This window comes from Cyphomyrmex costatus, unplaced genomic scaffold (assembly GCF_001594065.2).
Source record: "Cyphomyrmex costatus isolate MS0001 unplaced genomic scaffold, Ccosl1.0 scaffold135, whole genome shotgun sequence".
NCBI lineage: Eukaryota > Metazoa > Arthropoda > Insecta > Hymenoptera > Formicidae > Cyphomyrmex > Cyphomyrmex costatus.
The window spans coordinates 2,013,074-2,034,640 of NW_017275337.1; the positions used below are offsets into that span (position 1 = coordinate 2,013,074).

Below are 21,567 nucleotides of genomic sequence, written 5' to 3' on the forward strand. Positions count from 1 at the left end.
CAGAAACAGAAACTATGAAGTTTGTAGAGCTACAATCAGCTACAACTTACAGCGCCACTAGAATGAGATAGCATGATTTTTTCTCTCTCGCACAATTTCGACGAATAATGGCGGACTTCACGTGTCCAGACTCTTATTAGAGGGTCACTAGGTGACAGTGGCACTCAGTCAGCCATTTTTAATACCACTGAATGAATGTCATGATTGGCTGACAGTCAGCTAATCAGGACGCGGAACATCGGTTGCGCTTCTCTGATATCTAGGGCTATATTCAGATTCCCACCCGAGTGCCACTCAGGTATCCTTCTATCTTTATTGTTTGCCAAATGTTAAACAAGGATGACATGACACCCAGGGAGCACTCGGGTGGGAATCTGAACACGCCGTAGCATGGTGGAAATATTCCACCATGATATCTAGGACTTTACTTTCACCATACTTCAGTTTTCAGTGGCCATAGCTGCGTTTTCGTTAAACAGCAAATCTGAGGCGTCGGAGTGCTCTTATATTATAGCATATGTCACGTGCACTATAGAAAAAGAGCACTCCGAACGCAGCTATTTCATTATTTTTTCCAGAGTCGGTCGGGTGACGAGTGTTCGCTTCCAGTCGTGAATGTTGAGGGTAGTCTTTTATCCTCTGGTTTAATCATACTAATTGTACTTTAGACGGTTCTTTTCTTTCATCGTTTCGCTAATAAGCGTATTACAAGAAAAATGGTAAGTTTATGATATTATATATTATTGATTTTGTGATAACGAAAAATGTAGTTGATATCGTGTATGTCTTAGCAAAATTTATCTTTAGTTTCACCTTTATTTGACCTTCACGTAAAATCGTAATCCTGTGTCGTATGTGTATGTTAACTTGCTTGTCAATGATTTTCACGTATTAAATACATATTAAATTTGCTAATTTAAATTTAATCAGTTTTTTTTTTTACACACATACACCTGCGCGCGCGTGTGCGTGCGGTGTGTTAAAAAAAAATCGGATTACATTGGAAGGACACACACGGACATACACATATTTACACGCGCTTGCACAAATGATTGTTTTAATAAGACAATTTTTATATATTACAATATTAAAATTTGTTAAAAACTTGTATATTAAACTTAATATGTTTTACTATTCTTGAAAAATAATAGTATATATTAATTGTAAAATATAGATATACGGGTGATTAGCTTATTACAATAATTGTACATAATGCAATTTTAATTACGAAAAAACTATTATATTATTATTAAAACGTAATATATAAAAATAAGAATTTTTTTTAATTTTTTGTATTAGACGGAACCAATAAATGTCGTGGTTACTGGTGCTGCTGGTCAAATTGCATATTCGTTGCTGTATCAGATTGCAGCTGGTACAGTTTTTGGTTTACAACAACCTATTAATCTCAGATTATTAGATATTCCACCTATGATGAAGGTATTGGACGGTGTGGTTATGGAATTAGAAGATTTAGCACTTCCTCTCTTACGAGGTAAGTGTTAAGAACTCATTTAAAAATTAGTCTCGTATGAAGAATATTAAACATGTTCATATATGTGCACAGATATCTAATTACGAATATTTAATAATGCATGCGCGCGTGTGTACATACGTGTGTACGTGCGCACAAGAGAGATGTCCATTATTATATGTATTATACATATAGTAATAGTAAAGACAAATTATACGTACAAGAAACTTAATATCAAATTCTGATATTGTATCAGAATTTTAAGGTTTATTTGTGTAAAAGAATATTTTTAAAAATAATACAGAAATGTCTTGTTAAATCTTATGAGATAAATTAATAACAAAAAAAAACATTGATGTTATTATTATATACTTCTAATGATGATCTTTTGGTTCCATTAATAATTTTAATTTGTTATTAGATACACATTATACAGAATATATTAAAAATATGTGAATACAATACAATTAATTAAAAAAATACAAATAATACTGAAATAACTACTCATAATCAACCAGAAATAAACATAGAATATTGCCGAATTAACATCTTTAGCAATTCTAGTAGAATACTATTGGCAATTCCAGTATTAAGAAAGTACATGTTCCTTGACAAATTTATGTTTATATAGTATAGAATATGCATATAACATTATATTGCTATATTTATGTTTATATTCTAATTTTTATATTTATTAACAATTTGTATAGTTGTAAATAGCTTAATTTAAATTTTTAGAGATTTTGCCAACGGCTGAACCAGCCAAGGCCTTCAATAACGTAGCAGCTGCTTTTCTGGTTGGTGCAATGCCAAGAAAAGAAGGAATGGAACGTAAAGATCTTTTGGCTGCAAATATAGAAATTTTCAAGGTGCAAGGGGAAGCAATGGATAAATATGCACGTAAAGATGTCAAGGTGTTAGTTGTAGGTAATCCTGCCAATACTAATGCGCTTATTTGTTCACATTATGCACCATCTATTCCAAAAGAAAATTTTACGGCGATGACTAGATTGGACCAAAATAGAGCACAGGCAGCATTAGCCGCACGATTAAATGTACAGGTAATATATATTATCACGCTTAGAACATTTTTTTGACAAAATATGAAATTTGATTTATCATTGAGAGAGAGTTGATATTTCTTTCATTTAAAATGTTTTTTTGTATTAGCAATAAGACTATACTTATATTGTTGCAACATATATATGTACTGTTTTGATAAATTCCTATAAATTCTATAATCTTGTTAATACAGGTGGATAAAGTGAAGAATGTCATTATCTGGGGTAATCACAGTTCCACGCAATATCCAGATGCAGCGCATGCAACTGTAACGCTTTTATCTGGCGCAAAAACAGTATTATCTGAGATAAACGATGATGAGTGGTTGAATAACACTTTTGTAGAGACAATTCAAAAACGCGGCGCTGCCGTAATAGCGGCTAGAAAAATGTCTTCTGCTATGTCTGCTGCTAAAGCCGCCGGAGATCATATGAAAGATTGGTGGTTTGGCACTAAACCTGGAGAATGGGTTAGCATGGGTGTTGTATCTGATGGAAGTTATGGAATTCCAAAAGATATTGTATTTTCCTTTCCTGTCATTATCAAGAACAAGCAATATGAGATAGTGCAAGTAAGTTATCATGTAAAAAAATATATCTCAAAGTAATTCGAACTTAAGTCGATGTATGATACAAATATCGACTTTTTTTTCATAATTTTGAAATATTCCATATTTGACATACTTCTGTATCTTAATGCAGCGATTTAATTTGCACTTACACAATTAGCGATGTTTTTTTAACAATTATTCAAAATTAAATTGATTATTCAAAAATCAAAATTATTATAAGTAAATGCAGCATTTCACCATATTTAGACAAATTTTATAAAAAAAAAACAGAAAAATATTCATCTTATAATGATCTATTTTCAGAATCTCCCAGTTAACAACTTCGCAAGGTCAAAGCTGGATATTACATCTAAGGAATTAGAAGAAGAACGTGCTGAGGCAAATAATGTACTGAAAAAGTGACTAGTAACACCAGTGTTAAACAGTGAGATGCAAAAGAAATTTCTGTTATCAAAATTGTAAAATATATAATTCTTCTATATAATAAATCATACGTACGTATATATATGCATACATACATGCATAAATATATATGTACGTACATACATATACAGGGTGTGTTGTAAAGTTTGTAACAATATTTAAAGATAGATTTCTGAAATCATTTTGAGACGAAAATTCTAATACCAAAATATCGAGGTTATAATATATAATAATTATAGAACAATATCGCCTAAAGATAGCGCGTTTATGTGAGATTGGCATGTTCAACTATATTTGATTGCGCGAATTTTAAGCAATATGATTCACTAGTTTTAAATACTTATAACTCAAAAACTGTAGTATCTTCGATATTTTGGCATTTTTGTTTCAATGATTTCGGGAATCTATACCGTTGTTACGATTACTTTTGTCACTTACTGGACACCTTATATACGTACATGTATTTACGTATATACGTACATATGTAAATATGTTGTCATAAAAAAAAATATAATACTGCATATATATATATATATAAGGATCCTAAAAATTAAATATAAAAAATCACATCTATGGTGACAGCCTATTTGGCACAATAACTAACGTTACATAGAAAAAGAGTTTAGTAATACACATCTTGTTGCAATTTTTTTTTTTTTTTACTTAAATAGAATAAACGCGTAATTCAATGTAAATATAGTAGATGAAAAACAGTTTGATTAGAGGATACGAAAGAAAAAATGAAAGCGTTAATACATAATTAATAATAAAATATAAATGTTACGTATCCTGTTATAGATCGTATATGCAAATTATATTGATATATACGGTATACATAATGTTTATGTATAACTTTATAAAACTTGTAACAAAGGTATATATTGGGAAATATATTATACATTACAGCACTTTTTTGCTTTTATTCATCTCCTTCATGAGAATAATTTATATTACAGTAATGATAATTCTTAAAGTCAATATATCATATTAATTCAATCTTTTCTCACATTTATATTATCTTTATATCTTATATTCTAGAAACTATTATTACAGCTATATATATATATATATATATATATCGAATTTTTTCTATAATAATCACGCGCCTGAGCATTAAGTAGCATAGTATTGTACAATGATATAGTGATTAGTTTATTCGATTTTGGTAACGCTCGCAACATAATATCGTAACTTGTTTTTTCGTTCCACATGTAAAGACATACTCTTGCGTTTTTTTTTAGCATATAGAATATTTAGACGTTAAATACATAAATATACAGTTAAGGAGTAGTGTTTGAAAGCTGTAAATATTGGCCTAAATACTATACGAAACATTTTTAATATCATGAATGAAAAATTTATTATTTTACGAATTATGTCTCTCTCTCTCTCTCTCCCTCTCTTTTTCTCTCTCAATTTCGATTTACATAATTTTCTTTTACATAAACATTTTTAGAGCATAATAATTTCTTTACATAATATATGTGCATATAAGTATTATCATAATAAAGAAAATAAAAGAAAGCGAAGGGATAGAAATGAGCAAAAAGAAAATAAAATTTTTTTTTAAATTTGTTTTTTGCAGACTATTTTCAAAATATGATAACATTTCTATAATGAAGAAAATGGCTATTCAGCCATTAAAATAAATGGCTCTCTATTCAAGTAAAAAACTTCCAAGTTTTTCTCCCATGAAAATAGCAAATATAGATATTTTATGAAAAATTATTTTCAAATTCGACCAATTTTATAATAGTTTATACAATCAAATTTTTAAAACGTGTCATTTATACTTCTGAATATTCCAATAATTATATAATACAACATACATACGCGTGTACATGTACGCACCGCACTTGTGCGCATTCAAGCATTCGCGGGTATGTGTATTCAAATAAATAATTTTCGATTTGCAGTATAAGAATAAGAAAATAATAATAATCTGTCACATTGCTTTTAATATACAATATATATATATATTTTTTTAAATATTAAAAATTAGAAGAGTAGAGTATGATAAATTTAGATGACCTTAGAATGTAAAAAGATCTAATTTTTATATCAATAGGAATTAATATATCGTTTTGTTTTTATAGGAGATGGCGATTACCTTGGTCAAGATCGAGAGGTCCAGCACCGAGTCCAGATTCATAAGTTATGTTGTAGATACTATAAATTTATCTTTTAAGAATCCCAAGCTACACTTTAATTACACTTAATAATTTTACATTCATTTAGTAGTAAAGAATCCCTTAGTTGCAAATCCGTATATATTACAGTACATTATTTTATGAAATCGTAAAAATACTCTTAAAACGGAAGATTTGAAAGTACATATGTGCGCCATAATGTATAACATTATTTTAGAGAATTTATTAAGGGAACTGAACTTGGCTGAACAAATTACATTAATCTGGCAAATTACATTAATCTATAGTGAAAGTGTTATAACAGATCAAACAGTGTCAAAATAGTTTATGATAATTTATTTCGGAAGATATCGAATGACTTATGGACTGATTCCGAATCAAGGTTATTCCAACTCCAATAACAACGGTTTAAAATTATCGATGAAATAAAATTCACGTTATGCGAGAAAATTAAGAAATACTAAACGTATCGTAGCTCACTGCGTTTTATTATTTATAAAAACTTAGTAAAAGAAAATGAAAGTTATTTATGAATCAACCCAATGTATATAGATATATGCGAAATATTACGAAGATCAATATACAGAAAATTAATGTGATTTTAAGAGAGCTTGAAGCATTAAATAATAAATTATTTATTGATCGAAACCGAATTTACTGAAATAGTAAAATACATTTTTCAACGTAGGTATATCTGAGAAAAGAAAAAGGATAGAAAAAAAGAACAAGAATATATGATATGACTTTTTATCTAAATTCAGAAATAAAATATGGAGGCAAAACAAAAAAAAAGACCAAAGAAATATATTTAAACATTTTAGATACGTATTTTTGCTATCTGTTTATACTAATTCGTACCAGAAAAATAAAATTATCAAATTACAATAAAGAGGCCGTACATCTGTTTTTACATATACAACACGCACGCACGCACGCACATATGTATGTATACCTATCTCAATCTGTTAAGTATAATTTTTTTTCTCCGCATAATTTATGACTAATTTGAATTTTGAGATAAGAGAATAAATTCAATTCAAATGAAACCCTCTTTCTCGGGTAGCAGCCAACAGCCTTTCTCTCAGGATTTCTTCAGTAGGATATTCTGGTAATTTTAAGTAATGAACACAAGTATTAACAGAAGGATAACCACCAGAACCAGCGTCCACTTTCCGCACGACTGTCAATCTGGGGTGTAAATTACATAAACCACCTGGAGGTAGAGCCGAACAACCGGTGGCAAATTGTAAGAATGCTTTTCTTTCAGATCCAGTTAATGATAACAGTACGTTGACAAATCTTTGGAAACCAGGGCTGGAAAAATAGCACTGAATGAAATAGTGTGAGATTAAGGCTGGAGTCAGATGAAGCGTATTTGCTACGTATCGCGTAACTGCGTAACCAATTAGAAGCAATCTGCTGTTGTGTTTCGCGTTTTATTGATTATTGGTTACGTGGTTACGCGATACGCGGCAAACACACTTCATAGGACTCCAGTCTGACGCTATGTCTATCATGTGAGTCCATATCACATGAATAGTGCAGATTTGTATAGATTTTTCTCATAATAAATTTATTACAAAAAATAAGTTACGATACTATACACAGAGTACAACATCATATCGTTGATATATTGTCTTACCTTTCTTTTGTGTATCCTAATTTTGGCTCAGTGTAATTGAGCAAATCTTCTCTCGTCCATTGTGGATTCTGTTCTCCACAAAGCATCGCTCTCATTTCGTCTGGACTAAAGACATGGAGCTTTTCCATTGGAAAGACTTTTGAAAAGCCCGATTTAAACGCTTCGAGTTGTCTATAAATTCCTTGGTTAAGGCAGTAATTGATCGTAAGATTTGCATATTCTCTTGCGTTTTCTCTTGTCACAGTGATATCCGAGCCACCTTCCATCAATTCTATTTGATCATGTTGAAAAATTTTCGAACTTGGTGAATATGTCATGGTTAATGCTAAATCCTCGATAGCCACTGAAGTGCCCGATGGATGAGTAATATACAATGATGTTTCTTCGTCAGCGGAACTTGGACCATCGGAAAAAGTTCTATCACGCTTCGTGATCGCGTTTTGTATTTCTTTTAAAAATTCTCCCCTTACAGGATCCACCTCGACAAGATCTTCTATGTCTAATAAACCGGCATACCACGGACAAGGTTCTAATGAAGAATACACAGCATCGTTTTCCCCTTCTTCCGATATAAAGCTACTCGACATACTAGATGACATACTTTCCTGCGTAACGCCGGTAAGACCGATCTTTTCATTAACATTGTTCGATATATCACCACGGCACATTAATTTTAAGAATGGACGGGATAACGGTAAATCTACTAATCTATTATCCTGGAGAACTTTTGCCAAGAAGACTCCTAGGAACCAGAAATATCGAACAGCACGATCGCAGCATGTAGAATTTTGCGGTAATGGGGCTGGGAACAAGCCGCTGGCTCGCATTACATAATATCCTACAGGTCGAATCTTCTCTCCAGAAATACATGTTTGCTCTTCGTTTAAGATCCGAGTGGCATTATCGTCGACGGTGTCGTCGCACAACCAAAGACTCAAGTCTTTGCGTTGTAATTCTGCTGCGACTAGTGCAAAGAATTCCAAGGTAGGTCCAAGACCGGTGCCTTCTTCTCCTACAAATGCTACCTCGAGTATACTCTTACGACTTGCGTGTACCTACCGGAATAAAAGGAGACAGAATAAATAAATTAATGTACGTTGATGCGTATTTTTATATTGTTTCATGGTTGTTGATGCAATTTTCATGGTTTTTTTTTCCTTTATAAGTTTATACCTTCAACACCTGTTCTGCCCAATCTAATAGCTTTTCTCCCCTCGGTACGCTGACTCTTTCGTGCTTAAGCCTGCCGACACGAAATTCATGACTATCGTCACGCCGTGGACTTAGACCTGGTGTTCTTTGTCTTTCAAGGATCGCGTCTCGTTGCGTTTGTAGCCATACGATAGACCGTGAAGCGCCAAAAGCAGTGCAACTGAAGTAAAGTCGTCTTGTTTCGAAAGGTAGCAAAAATGGACAGCTTCGCGCGAGCTCTTCACACCAATTGGGCAGTGCACCAGCTGCCAAAGCCAGTGGGTCCTGAATTTGTTGTACGATTTTGTTCGTGATTTTTTTTGATGTAAAATCATCTGGATGAAGCCAGTAAGTCGTATCATTCGACTCGTCTTGCTCTATCGAGAAGCCCTCGTCCCGAATAGTGCCCAAGACAAATACGTGTCTCAAGAGTTGCAGAACATCTTCGACGGTGCATGCGTTTGTGTTCTGCGTCGGATTACGAGAATATAATGTTACGATCGGTGTTGCTCTGCCAGACGATTCCTCATCCTTAGCTTCCTTATATATTATTCTACACGGAATAAAAAGTAAGATGGAAAGTCTCAATTAAATAATAATTTGCCGATTTCTTATGACTTAAAGATACAACAGTGTAAAATCAACGAAATTCAAATTATTACGTGTAGGTTGGTTCCCATATTCTTTTCAATTTTTCTTGACGGCTGCCCAATTCGGTTAACTGCATTAGTTCTTGGACCGCTTGAAAAATACTAGCGTGCGAATCCGAAAGTGATATTTCGACATCCGGTATACCCGGGAATCCTGGTCCTTTCAACGATAAAGAAAGTCTAGGCATAGGCAACGATCCTATGCGACTGTTAACTTGCGTCTCGCTGCCGGGAGGAGGAACTTCCAAATCAGTTGTCTGTCGTAAAAATACCTCAGAATAATGCAACTTAAAAAAAATTAGCATATCTAATTTATTACTGATTATTACATTACTTACCTGATTAATGTTAGTTCGACCAGGACGTGGATCAAAAGCAGGAATAAGAGCAGAAAACTGACGCTTCAATACAAACTCATCGTCCCATGCACGTCTCTTGCTACTCTGTGGTGTCTCTTCTTCCATAAATGCTGCCAAAAGATTACGACTTACCATTACTTCTTCGTATTCACCTTCACAACCGTCACCTTCTTCTTCATTCTCTTCATCTTCTTCCTAAGGTAATGCAATGACGATTATACGTTTTATTGTGTATGACGATCATTTTTTACACGTTAGTGAACACAGTTTCAATGATCTTAATCTAGACATATGTTGTCAAGGTCATAGGTCCTACCACTTGATAACACAGTAATTCTGAAGCTGTTCAATTTTGTAGACGCATTCTTCGACCAATTAGATTGATTCAATTTTTCCACAGTGAAAATATCAAGATGTTTTTTTTTTAACAGAGAATCATAGCATAACAAATTATGCGCAATCAAGGAGATCGATCCTGACTGACTGAATGAGTCAAAGACAGAATACAATCTGTCGAGCTTAGAGACTTATCATATTTCAGAGACAAACAACTCTTAATGAAATGGAAAATGCCGTGCAATTACTTCTTGATCATTTTCTTCATTATCTTCTTCCTCTTCTAGGACACCATCTTCATCATCTTCCAATTCAGTCAAAAGCGTTGGTCCACCGGTAGTACGACCTCCACCGGTGCTAGAAGTCGCTACACCTCCGCAGGATTCCAAAAAATCTTCAAGACTGACCTGGAACCACGAATATTTGCACATTATATTACAAGGCTGAATTACATCTCACACCCATTCTTTCAAGTAAATAAACAATCTTTACGAAAATAAATTTCAATAGAACACATATTAATTATTAAAAAAAGAAAATTATTCAAATGGTAATTTTACCTGCTCGCTGTCGCTACTTGTACTAGTTAGAGACATAGTAAGCGCTTGTCCTAAACCAGGTCCAGTTGTCGTAGTAACGCCACTACCAGCTACTTGTCCGCTACTTGTCAGACTTGGATAACTTTGCGCTGTACTAAGTAAACCACCAGGAAAATTGGGACTGAGTGCCAATCGTACTAGACTAGACACAGAATTTGGTCCTCGAATTGGATTACAACTCGTATTAGAATTTGAAGCGAGATGTTGTCCGCCCGCAGGTCCTAGAAATTTTTTACCTTTTTTTTGTTTTTTATAAAAATTATTTATTACGAAAAAGATGCACTGCTGCAAAGAGACAAATTATCATCTTCCTAATGTAACTAAATCACAGAAATAACTTTATGCGTAAGCATTTCGCAAACATTCAGTGTATGTGTAAAGATGCTGGTGGGGTTTAATGACGATAATAATTATAATAATAACAATGATAATACAAATGTACAATATAATGATAAGATGATAACAAATGTAATTTTGTCGCATGTAATTACTTAATTTGAAACTAACCTAATGTTCGTCTTCGCGCCATTGCAGCAAAAGTTTCCAACAAACCAGTAGCAGCTGTTGATTCCAAGGTATTGTTAGCATCGGAACAAGCGAGATTAGGCACAGATACCGACATAGGATTGGTAACCACAACAGGACAACTGCCCGTTGTATTTTGCGTAGACGAGCTAGCTTCTTTCTCTCGAGTACAGTCTTTAGCAACTAATTCGAAGGAAATGTACGGAATTTTTACATACGCTATCAGTACGAGGGATGGAAATTAATATTCGGTCACTGATTAAAGTGCGGTCGTATATTTATCGCAAACAAACAAGAGAGGTATTTAAAAGATGTATAGTTATGGATAATCTCTCGATCTGATTGATATGTCTGATTTAAATATAAGCGTTACAGTGCTAAAATGAGTAGTATATTGAAAGTTATGTCGAAACAAAATATCATCTATACACATACCGTCTGCGATGCCAGTAGGATGATGTCTCGGTACGGATTTAATCCTCAAGTTTTCATCCGACTCGCCAGACACGCTGATTCTAACAGGAACTAAACCAAGGAGCTCACCACTCAGAAAACTGTTCGTATTGTTGCGCAATCTGTCAGCACCTTCTCTCATACGATCCAAAACTTCAGCGGTTTCCAAACTCAGTAAGCCTCCACTAGCCTACATGTATAATATATAGCACACATATAAATTTATCATATAAACTATGATATATCAGAGAAAGTAAGATGAGAAGATATTGCTTTTAAACAATAATAACAACAGTAACAATAATTTCACAATTCACCTTGTTTCCTCGCACAGTAGCGAAAAGAGGTTTCGAGCTGGATGCTCGATTACTAGTGCTATTAACGGGACAGTCTGTATTAAGAGTGAGACTCTCGACGATAGTAGCTAGATCGCTAGTAACAGTTGTATCTGGTCTGGGATGCAATACAACTGAAAGTTCGCTCGTCGAATTTGCTCCGCTCTCACTAGTTACGGCAACCACTGCTTCCGCACGGGCCACCGACAGCACACTCTCGGCTATCGACTCAGCAGCTTGCTGCTTGTCGCAAAATTAGAATTACATGAATGATATCTTTGAATATATAGCCTCTAGCGATATGAAGCTTTAATAAACGCATGTGACGGATAAAAAAATTTTACCTTTGCCGCTAGATTATCCGCACTCGCAGCTTGATCTGTAGAAGCTACCGAACCACGCAAAGCGGTATCGGTACAATCGGGTAAACTAGGAGTGCTGTTTGATTTTCGACCCGTTAAAACTCCTCCACCACTCTTACATTTTGTCGTGTTATCTGTATCAAGACCAGCGCCGACTAATCTGAGGTCATACTTTCCTTCTGCACCCATTCTATAGGAATTTGATCCACCATGATCCCATGTTACGTCTATCCAACCGTTATGTAATTCTCCCGTAACTGTGCCTTCACCTATATTAAAACCAGGTCCAGCGTTACGTCTTTGAACATACAGTTATACTATATATGTATATATACAGGTGTTCCCGGGTTAAATGGCAAAATTTGAAATACGTATTTAGGACCTCAAAACAAAGAAAAATTTCCTCTGGAAGAATTCTCGCAAACGCTTCGTTCAAGAGATATTGACTTATCAAGTTACTCAACTGTAGGAATATTTTAATATCGAAATGTCGCTTTTTGCTTTGTTTTGAAAGTCGTAGGTCGTTGATAGGCTTATGTTCGCAATGTAAACAAAGCTCCTTTCATTCGTAATGACCTTCAATCATTAAAACGGAGGATAGAGCAAGCGTGCAATGAAATTACAGCCACACAATGCCAATCAGCCGTTCTGTCATCAATAGATGTAATGCTTGTCTCCGAGCTGGAAGCCGTCATTTTGAACAAAATATTTCATAATTAATTTGTTATTACTGTAAAGCAATAAAGAAGTTAAACCTGTCTTATTTTTACATTTATTTATTCCTATAGTTTTGTAATTTAAGAAGTATTATAAACGAAATAATAACTTAATTATTTCGTATGAAAGGAGCTTTGTTTACATTGCGAACATAAGCCTATCTACGACTTTCAAAACAAAGCAAAAAGCGACATTTCGACATTATAATATTCCTACAGTTCAGTAACTTGATAAGTCAATATCTCTTGAACGAAGCGTTTGCGAGAATTCTTCCAGAGGAAATTTTTCTTTGTTTTGAGGTCCTAAATACGTATTTCGGCCATTTAACCCGGGAACACCCTGTATACATATAACATATTGACGATAAAATTATTATACTCGTACATATACCTGGTGGTACACCATCCTGATCTCTCCACTTCCAATCTAGACCTCTAGCCACTCGAACTCCTGCAACTAAATGTTTAAGAACTTGCATTTTAATAAATCTTCTCTGCTTCCGTACACCGGCTTCTGCTTCCTTCGCTGCACGACCTAAATCTTCGCACACTCCAGTAACTTCTCCGTAAACCTCAAAACCAGATACGGAGAGATAATGCGTCTGTCCTGAAGCGTTCTTGCCAATTTGCTGTAGACGTAAATGTCGCCAGCCTTGCGTCTCTTCACTCGGTGGCTCCAATGTCCAAGTAGATGTACTGCCAGGCTCATTCAAGGAACAATCGTCTACATGAGCGTATAACGTTATCCAGGTAATTCCATCCTTTGACGCTTGAAACATCCAATTTCTTAATGCACTTCTACCGTATCCCCTCGCGTGTCTCAAGGTATAAGCGCTTGGAATAATCCAAACTCCAAGATCTATCGAGAACCATGCCCGTTTGTCGTCGTTAGTATGACAATTTAATGCCGATGGATCACGGCTGAGTATATCCTCAAGATGACCGTATGGAAGATTTCGTCCGTCGCTCGACGTAACGACAACTAATCCATATTGCCCCGGGTTTACCCATTCAGAACAAGTTTTAGCATTTGTCCCGATCCAATATAATAAACCATTTTCGTCGAAGTCATGCTGATACTTGAACGTTATTCTATCTTCTTCCTTTAATCTTTTCACGAAAGCAAATGTAGACCTATCGTGATCATGCCACTGCTTAGCTACCATTTTTAACAAATGGTTCTCCAATTGTTGTATCGTACTTAATGGTTCCATTTTTAAGCTGCGACCAGATCTATCTATTAACGCACTCTCGCTAGAAGCTTTTTCCAATCGAAAACGTAATCTCCTCGTCAAAATCTGTAAGATGTTATAAAACACGCGCATGAGAAACTTGTGTGTGTGTGTGTAAGCGCGTGCGCGCGTATGTGCGAAAGAAGTTTACGTTATCGATACGTATGCATTGTTACCTGCAAACCGTAGCCTGATCCGGGTGTGTCATATAGATATACGGGTAATTTTTCTATTGATTCCAACACTGAAATCAACTTATGGACTAAAATCTTAGCCGAGTTGGGCTCTTTATTTGTGTCTTTTGTTTGGAAGCAACCCTTAAATGCAGTTATCCTTTGCATTCTAAGTTTAGTTGCTCTCAATGTCGGGGGCGAGGGTCCAAGGGGCGCAGCCAACAAAGCAAGCAACGCTTGTACAAGACCACTGGAGTGCAGTTCGTATGCGGAAACTCGACCTTCTTCATTCAATAATACTTTGAGTTGTTCTAACGCAGTTTGCAATATATTGCGCCATTCCCGACTCCCAGATTGCTGCTTTTGGGATGCTTTTTCTATTTGATTAACAATGGCACCGAGCTTAGCAACTACACCGCGTGGTTGAGCTTGAGCTGCTTTAAAGTAACGTTCGTATATCTCTTGCGCTTGTACTTTAACTTTCTGTTTAATCGCTTCGATCTTCGATCTTAACCTTTTCCCTCTTTTACCAGTCCAACCTGCTGCAAATTCTGGACCTATAAAGTAAATTACGACAGATAATCACAAGACTTCTTAAATTTTAACTGGATTAATAGTATTACGCTGATATAATGAGATACTCCCTTCATACCTAAGCTCGTTTCCGCTGTAAAGGAATGCTTAGTACCTCTGTTTGATTCAAAAATAAAACCTGGCAAGTCTTCTCTTAAAATGGTTGCTTGTTGTTGACCATCACTATTATGTATACATAATTCGCTTTCCTTTCTACTAGATAATGCCCAATTTCCTACGACCAGGCGTGTAGTACCAGGCCGAGAGAGCACAGGTTGACTTACAAAATTCACTTTTAACTGACTACGCGCTCTTTGCAGCTTCTCCAAAAATTCACCACGATTTTCTGCAACGTACGGACATATTGTGTCAGATGATTTATTATTTATCTCGCTTGACAATGATTTCAAGACATTGAAAGAGAATGAAATGTATGTATAATATGTCATTATTATAGGAAGAAAGTAAAGTTGTGCTAAATATTCTTATATCGCACGTAGAATTATAGAATGTACTAAAAAAGATAGTAAGTATATAATGTGCGAGTCATTACACGAGTTAAACACGTATATGACCTACCTTCAGTTGTAAGCGACTCTGTGTTCCTCCCCTTTCCTGTAGGCAGTTAGTAAAACCAGTTATTTTTTACATAATTCCCCTAATGAAAGTTAATCACAAATGGAAAATATAACGTATAAAGTGACATATTGAGGAAATACACACATATAGGAATTTATATATAAGTATTCGTTTATCATCAACGATGAAAAGCAATAAAGAAAATAGTAACAGTGAGATGAAAAATATGAAAAATGATGCGAGTTGACTTTTGCGAATATAAGATCAAGCGTACGTACATTGTATGTATTTGTGTGTTTGTGCGTAGGTGGGTGATTTATGTGTGCTCACCAGATGTGTCTGTTCCACCTTCCGGACTTCCGCTAGAGTACATAGTTGCCAGTTTGCCATCAAGAATAAATCTAAACCATCCGTTACTTCCGTTCGATAGTTCTAAAGCCGCCGCATCAGACCATATGTAAAGACAATCACGTCCTCGACATATGCACCAATCTCTCCAGTGATACGCTCTTCCTATTAACAATTCTTTCGCATCTTCCATTCTTTGCTCTTCTCCTGATTGATTCGATTCCGCTTCTGGCTCAGGTGTAGTCTCTTGTGGCCCGGCTAAAGTGGCAACTTTGGAAAATACTCCTAAACGTGCGAAATGTTCTAAGAATTCATCTTTGCCTTTAATCATCAGATCCTGTATCATTTGCAAGACGATCAAATGACCGTCCTCGTCTTCCTGTTAATATTAAAAAATATACAAGTTTTTAAATAGTTTAAAGTATAAAAAGTCGAGACAAAAAACAATAACAATAAAAATTTCCTGCCAGAAACATAAAGGGATAAAAATAAGGGGCCTATTCTATAACTTTTAATGACTGCAATGATATCGTTACATTATCATTGCGCAGGTTTTGTATACCAAAAGTAGCTGCGCAACGATAATTTAACGATATCGTTACAGAATAGGTCCCTAAATGTTGTACGTCATATGATTTACTATTATAAAAAATTGAGAGAATTGCAGTTTACTTTGCAAAGCTGCAAAACGTAATAGATGTAGTAAACGGTGTTATTTTTCTTTCTTAATGAATCTTTCAAACCAGATTTTATTAATCAAATAGATTACAAAATTTTACATACGAATATCAGCTTGCATTGACTTATTTTTTAGTAAATAATTCATTTCTTGGAGCCTTTCTCCTTTGTTATATAATATTTAAGATATAGGTTTCTTCATGTATATATATATATATATATATACATACATGTATACGCGCGCTCTTTCTTTAATTATCTTACTAATACTAGTAGTTGTCCATAAATGTGACATAATGCCGTTCAATGTATATAAGAACACAAATCTTTTGTGTCAACAGTAGTTGAATAATTACTATTATTATGCGCTTACCTCATTGTCTAAAACATTGGCAATTACTTCAACAAGCATAGCTCCACATCCCCCGGTTTTATCGGAGCCACAAGTTTCTATAAGCAATTCTGGCTGGATGTAATGCACCATTTTTCTAATTAAACTTAAGCTTGCTTTCCTAACACTTGGTAACATAGTCGACTGAAAAGTTGCACAAAAGACGGGCAACAATCTTTTTAGATAAACAGGCGCCATTTCAGGATCTCCCTTAGGTTCTGTAAATTCTTCCACTTCCGTCTCAAGTTTCCTATGTTCTTGACTCGGTGGTAACATCCATTCTCCAGGCGATTGTAAGATAGCTGCAACTTCTCTATGTCCTTCATCGACACGTTCTCTGGCTTTATCTAGAGGTGTTTTACCATCCTCGTCCCTTAAATCAGGATTAGCACCGTGTCTAAGTAGAACTTTGGCGATAGCTGGTCTTCCAAAACAAGCCGCGTAATGTAAACTGGACGATCGTTGACCTTTATTAACGTCTGCTCCTCTATCGCACAAGAATTCGACCATCTCTTGAGTACCGAATGCCGAGGCCCAATTGAGTAAAGTTTGCCCAACATCGTCCATAAAGTTAACTTCAATCCCTCCTGTATCAATCGCTTCTATCAACGCGTCCGTATCTTTCGAGCGTATGCAATCGATTAATTGTCTGTGCGACTTTTCTCCAGCGCTATCCAAACGTCTCAGTCTTGGTAGCAAGGGACCAGATGGACCGCCAGTAGTGCTACGTCCTAACGCTGATCTTCCCTCAAACAGTAAGACTAGCAAAAGATCAATCAGTCTCATGGAGTCAAGAGCACATCGTTCGTCTCCCTTTAGTGCTTTTTCTATCGCATTTGGCAATTCTGAACGTAGAAGATCGTGCGTAATGGACGGTGACCCTCTACAAAGCGTCGATAAAAGACTAATTATAGTTGAAACAGAAGCACAGGATTTTGGTTCCGGAGTCGGAACTGTGGTTATGGTACTGGATGACGGAGGTGTCTTTGGATTGCTGCAAGTCGCCGTAGCGGATGTGCCAGGGCCTGCCGCATTTGACAATCTAGAAAATGATTCGCATAAGAAAAGATATAAAACGATACAATTGCAGCACCAAGGACATACCGATATAAAAGTTCAGAAACCAATCCATTTGATGCTAATGGTGCGGGATCTGTTCCTCTTCTGGAAAATCTATCCGCCAGCGAAGCGAAGCAACGAAGCGCGCCATCGGCAACGTGTGCGTCCTCGTGTCTAAGTAACACTGATAGAGCCTCAACACAATCGGGTAAAGCTCTATCCTGAGGTTCAACTTTGCCACATAGACGAGTAACGACTGCCATCGCCGAATGCAACGTGTCCCGATGTACGCGCGCTCCGTGTTCTCGGATGAAACACAACGCGCATGGCAGACCACCAGCTTCGAACACGGCACCTGCCTCTCTGGCGCATACAAGTTCTAATACCTGATTTAAAATATCAAAGACATTTCATCAATATTCTAGACATATGTAATCCAGAAATTTTACATGAAACTGACTTAATTTAATGCATCGGACCTTTATACATTGTTCTGCCAAGTCTCGACTAACTCTAGAACCAAGTCCAGCACCAGAGAGACGACTACAGATGGCCTTTACTGCACCTTCCATGGCAACCACTCTACGCGTACATTCCGCAGAGACGTCCAAATAATACGTGATAGCTCGAGCAGTCACTTCGAGGACACTGTCCGGCACTAATTCATCTAAAAAGATTCTGCACAGTGCTGGGAGAAATGTACGCGGAGGACAGCTGAGAACGTAATGCAAAATATATGACAGGATACATATAAAGCGTTTATACATTATGTGCTGTGTGAATGACATCAGTTGCAGTTATTTTTACCATTCAAAGCAACGATCCACATTGTCAGACATGAGTAACAACATGCACAGTTGTTCTAATGCTATTAACTGCATGTCTCTTTCGTCTCCTTGCCCCATACTGAGCCATTCTAATAAAGTCTCAGGATCAACTTCTGCCATCTAAAAAAGGAAACATATTTTAATACATTTTAATTGTGTTGTATCTAAATCTCTACAAGTATTACAACTTGACGTTGAAAGTCGTTACTTTTCAAAAGAAAAATAATCTTTTAAATATATATGCAAACTATTGTAAACTATAGTAAATTAATACAAATTAAGAAACAGCTTGACCATTTTATCTAAACACTCGATAACAATCGTCCATATTTCTACAGTTGTGTTTGAAAATTCATTGCCAGTGCGAAAATTTTTTTTATGCATGTAGCATAGACCACAGATTTTTAGTGCAAGCAGTGAATCTTGGATTCACAACCAATATATAGTAAAGATTTTTAATCAGCTACTGTACTGTATAAAGCAATCCCTTGAATAGGTACGTAACAAATGATGGAAAATACAGAGCTATAACGAATTAAACAAATCAAAGTTGAGGAAATACTTATTAATTGCCATAAATCGTTAAAAATGTAAATTAAACGATTACATTTCTCTATTGAAAAATGTAATATAACGTGTTCACAATTTACCTTATACTTTCAACAGCACTGAATGGATCGATTTTATTTCAATACTCTGAAAATTAGACAAATCATTGAACTATGCAAATTGTGTTACAACTACTGATGTTATTTAAGGCAAAAAGAGTAAGCAGGACAAACAAACATTATAAGCACAATGTCATTGTACAAACACAAGTCTATCCTATTCCTTCGCAATACAAAATGTACAATTGAATTGAATATGAAAACGTAAACTGTAATACCTTTTAAAATTTTAGAACGATACAAATGTTTGATAGTTTGCTGTCACCTCATTGTTTGTTAATTGTAAGATATTAGACATAGGGGGCATGAGATGCAAATCGAATGTCATTACGAGTAACAAGATCGATGGGATTGACGAAAGAAAAGTGCGATCATGATACATTGATATACTTGTACCGCTATTATGGCTCGAGCGTAATAAAGATAGAAAGAACGTCCATTGACAAGACAATGCGACATAAATAGGAAACCTAATCGTATTTATCTATTTTAAAGAGATAAGTAATTAAGACAAAGAAATAGTAGCACGATCATATTTTCGACAGATTGTACAGGACAGATTCACACACATCACAGGACGCGCATCAATCGTGTACGTAACACACGCGCAAGCATATACGCACGCCTGTCGTTGGAGCGTACCGTTGTACAAGACATTCCATTCCTCGTGATAGGTCAACTCGTCATCCTTTTGCAGAAGTGTCGCGTTTACCACCGCGGAAAAGAACAGATTAAATATACATATGTATGCACTACGTATGTATGTGTATATTTCATCTGTTAACAACGCAAATTAGGTTTTGTATTAACGGATCGACTTAACAAAGCACTTGTACTGTAAATATTTCTTTCTTTATACCGTCGATACGTCTGCGTCATACATACTTCTCGCCATTTACATATGTGACGTTCATTTTCAATGCAGACTCGAGTCATGCAACTCGCCTAGTCGCCTAAACTCGCCACCTCGCCAGTTGCGCCACACGTTCCCCGGCTCAAGAAAGTGAAGTGACCTATCCGGTGGATGCGCAATGGATTGAAAGTAGTGGGGATCTGTCAGCCAATCAAGTTTTCAACTCAGGGCCGATTGTTCCATTTTTTGGTAAAGTTTGTCTGTTAAGCCGAAATCAAACTGCGCATTGAAGATTGAGATTGAAGATTAAAAATTGAAATTTGACCGATGAGGATAAAGGAATTTTAGCTCTTATTATTTTTATTAGCCAAAATTTAATCTTTCAATCTTCAATCTCAATTTTTAATGCATAGTCTGATTTCAGCCTTGAGCCGTAATCACATTAAGCCGTAATCACACTAGCGATTGAGCGATTGTGATTGACGATTGAGGAATACTTTTCAACCAATCAGAGCAAAGCAATCACCGATTGCTTTGTTCCGATTGGTTGAGAAATAATCTTCAATCACAATCGCACAATCACTAGTGTGATTACGGCTTTACGGGTTGCGCGCGCAATGTTGCGATTGAGATTACGGTTGTATGTTGGAAACTAACCAATCAGAGCAGAGCATGCTCTGAAGATTGAAATTACTACTCTGAAAATATGTCAGTTACAATGAATAATAGTTGACATAATCACTGCTTGCGAATATCCTCTTCTTTTGGAAATCTGTTAATAACAAAAATAATTAAATTTATAAGTTGCAAGAAAATTATTTTTTACGCATTTTTTGGTACAAAATCTAACCTACGTTTCATTACATAATACAAATAGAAACAAAATATTACACTTATACTTACGCATAATAAGAAACCGATTTATCACAATTGCTGCACAAAACACAATAAACGCAGGACATTTTTTAAAATAAAATGCAAAACTATATTCAAATAAACTGTTGACAAGGCCACAACTCATAATGAACGGGATTTTACATGTTAAATTCAGTTCAACGCATGCGCACAGAAAACGATTAGGAATTTATACCTTTCTCTCTCGCACAGATCTTGGATACACTTTTGGTCTATAGGCGGCATAGGCAATTCCTCCTCCATGTATATATGCTCTAAGGGTGCAAACCCATGCAGCGGAATAGCGTAACGCGGAACAAGAGTAGAACCAATCACGAGTTTCTTTAGAAACACGGAATGCTCGTTATTAGTTCTGCTCTCGTTCCGCGTTACGCTATTCCGCTGCATGGGTTTGCACCCTAAGGGCGCGTTCACACCTTGACG

The 21,567-nt window shown here is 35.6% G+C and overlaps 2 protein-coding genes across 2 annotated transcripts; one reads left to right on the plus strand and one right to left on the minus strand.

The window, feature by feature from the left end:
* Positions 1–597: 597 nt before the first annotated feature.
* Positions 598–3,596, plus strand: Mdh1 (malate dehydrogenase 1). The gene is made up of 5 exons (XM_018551161.1): positions 598–719; positions 1,300–1,495; positions 2,213–2,535; positions 2,730–3,107; positions 3,411–3,596. The coding sequence occupies exons 1-5, from the start codon at positions 717–719 to the stop codon at positions 3,507–3,509; spliced, it is 999 nt and encodes a 332-aa protein (XP_018406663.1). The 5' UTR covers positions 598–716; the 3' UTR covers positions 3,510–3,596.
* Positions 3,597–6,660: 3,064 nt separating this feature from the next.
* On the minus strand, positions 6,661–18,828 carry Ufd4 (ubiquitin fusion-degradation 4-like). The gene is made up of 19 exons (XM_018551262.1): positions 18,689–18,828; positions 18,361–18,595; positions 17,927–18,267; positions 16,805–17,864; positions 15,736–16,132; positions 14,906–15,172; positions 14,257–14,810; positions 13,240–14,146; positions 12,115–12,401; positions 11,753–12,010; positions 11,418–11,625; positions 10,965–11,165; positions 10,419–10,678; positions 10,107–10,265; positions 9,502–9,717; positions 9,176–9,420; positions 8,496–9,066; positions 7,323–8,377; positions 6,661–6,994 (listed from the first exon to the last, which is right to left on the minus strand). Exons 1-19 carry the CDS (start codon positions 18,826–18,828, stop codon positions 6,712–6,714), a joined length of 7,644 nt encoding a protein of 2,547 aa, XP_018406764.1. The 3' UTR covers positions 6,661–6,711.
* Between the last annotated feature and the right edge of the window lie 2,739 nt (positions 18,829–21,567).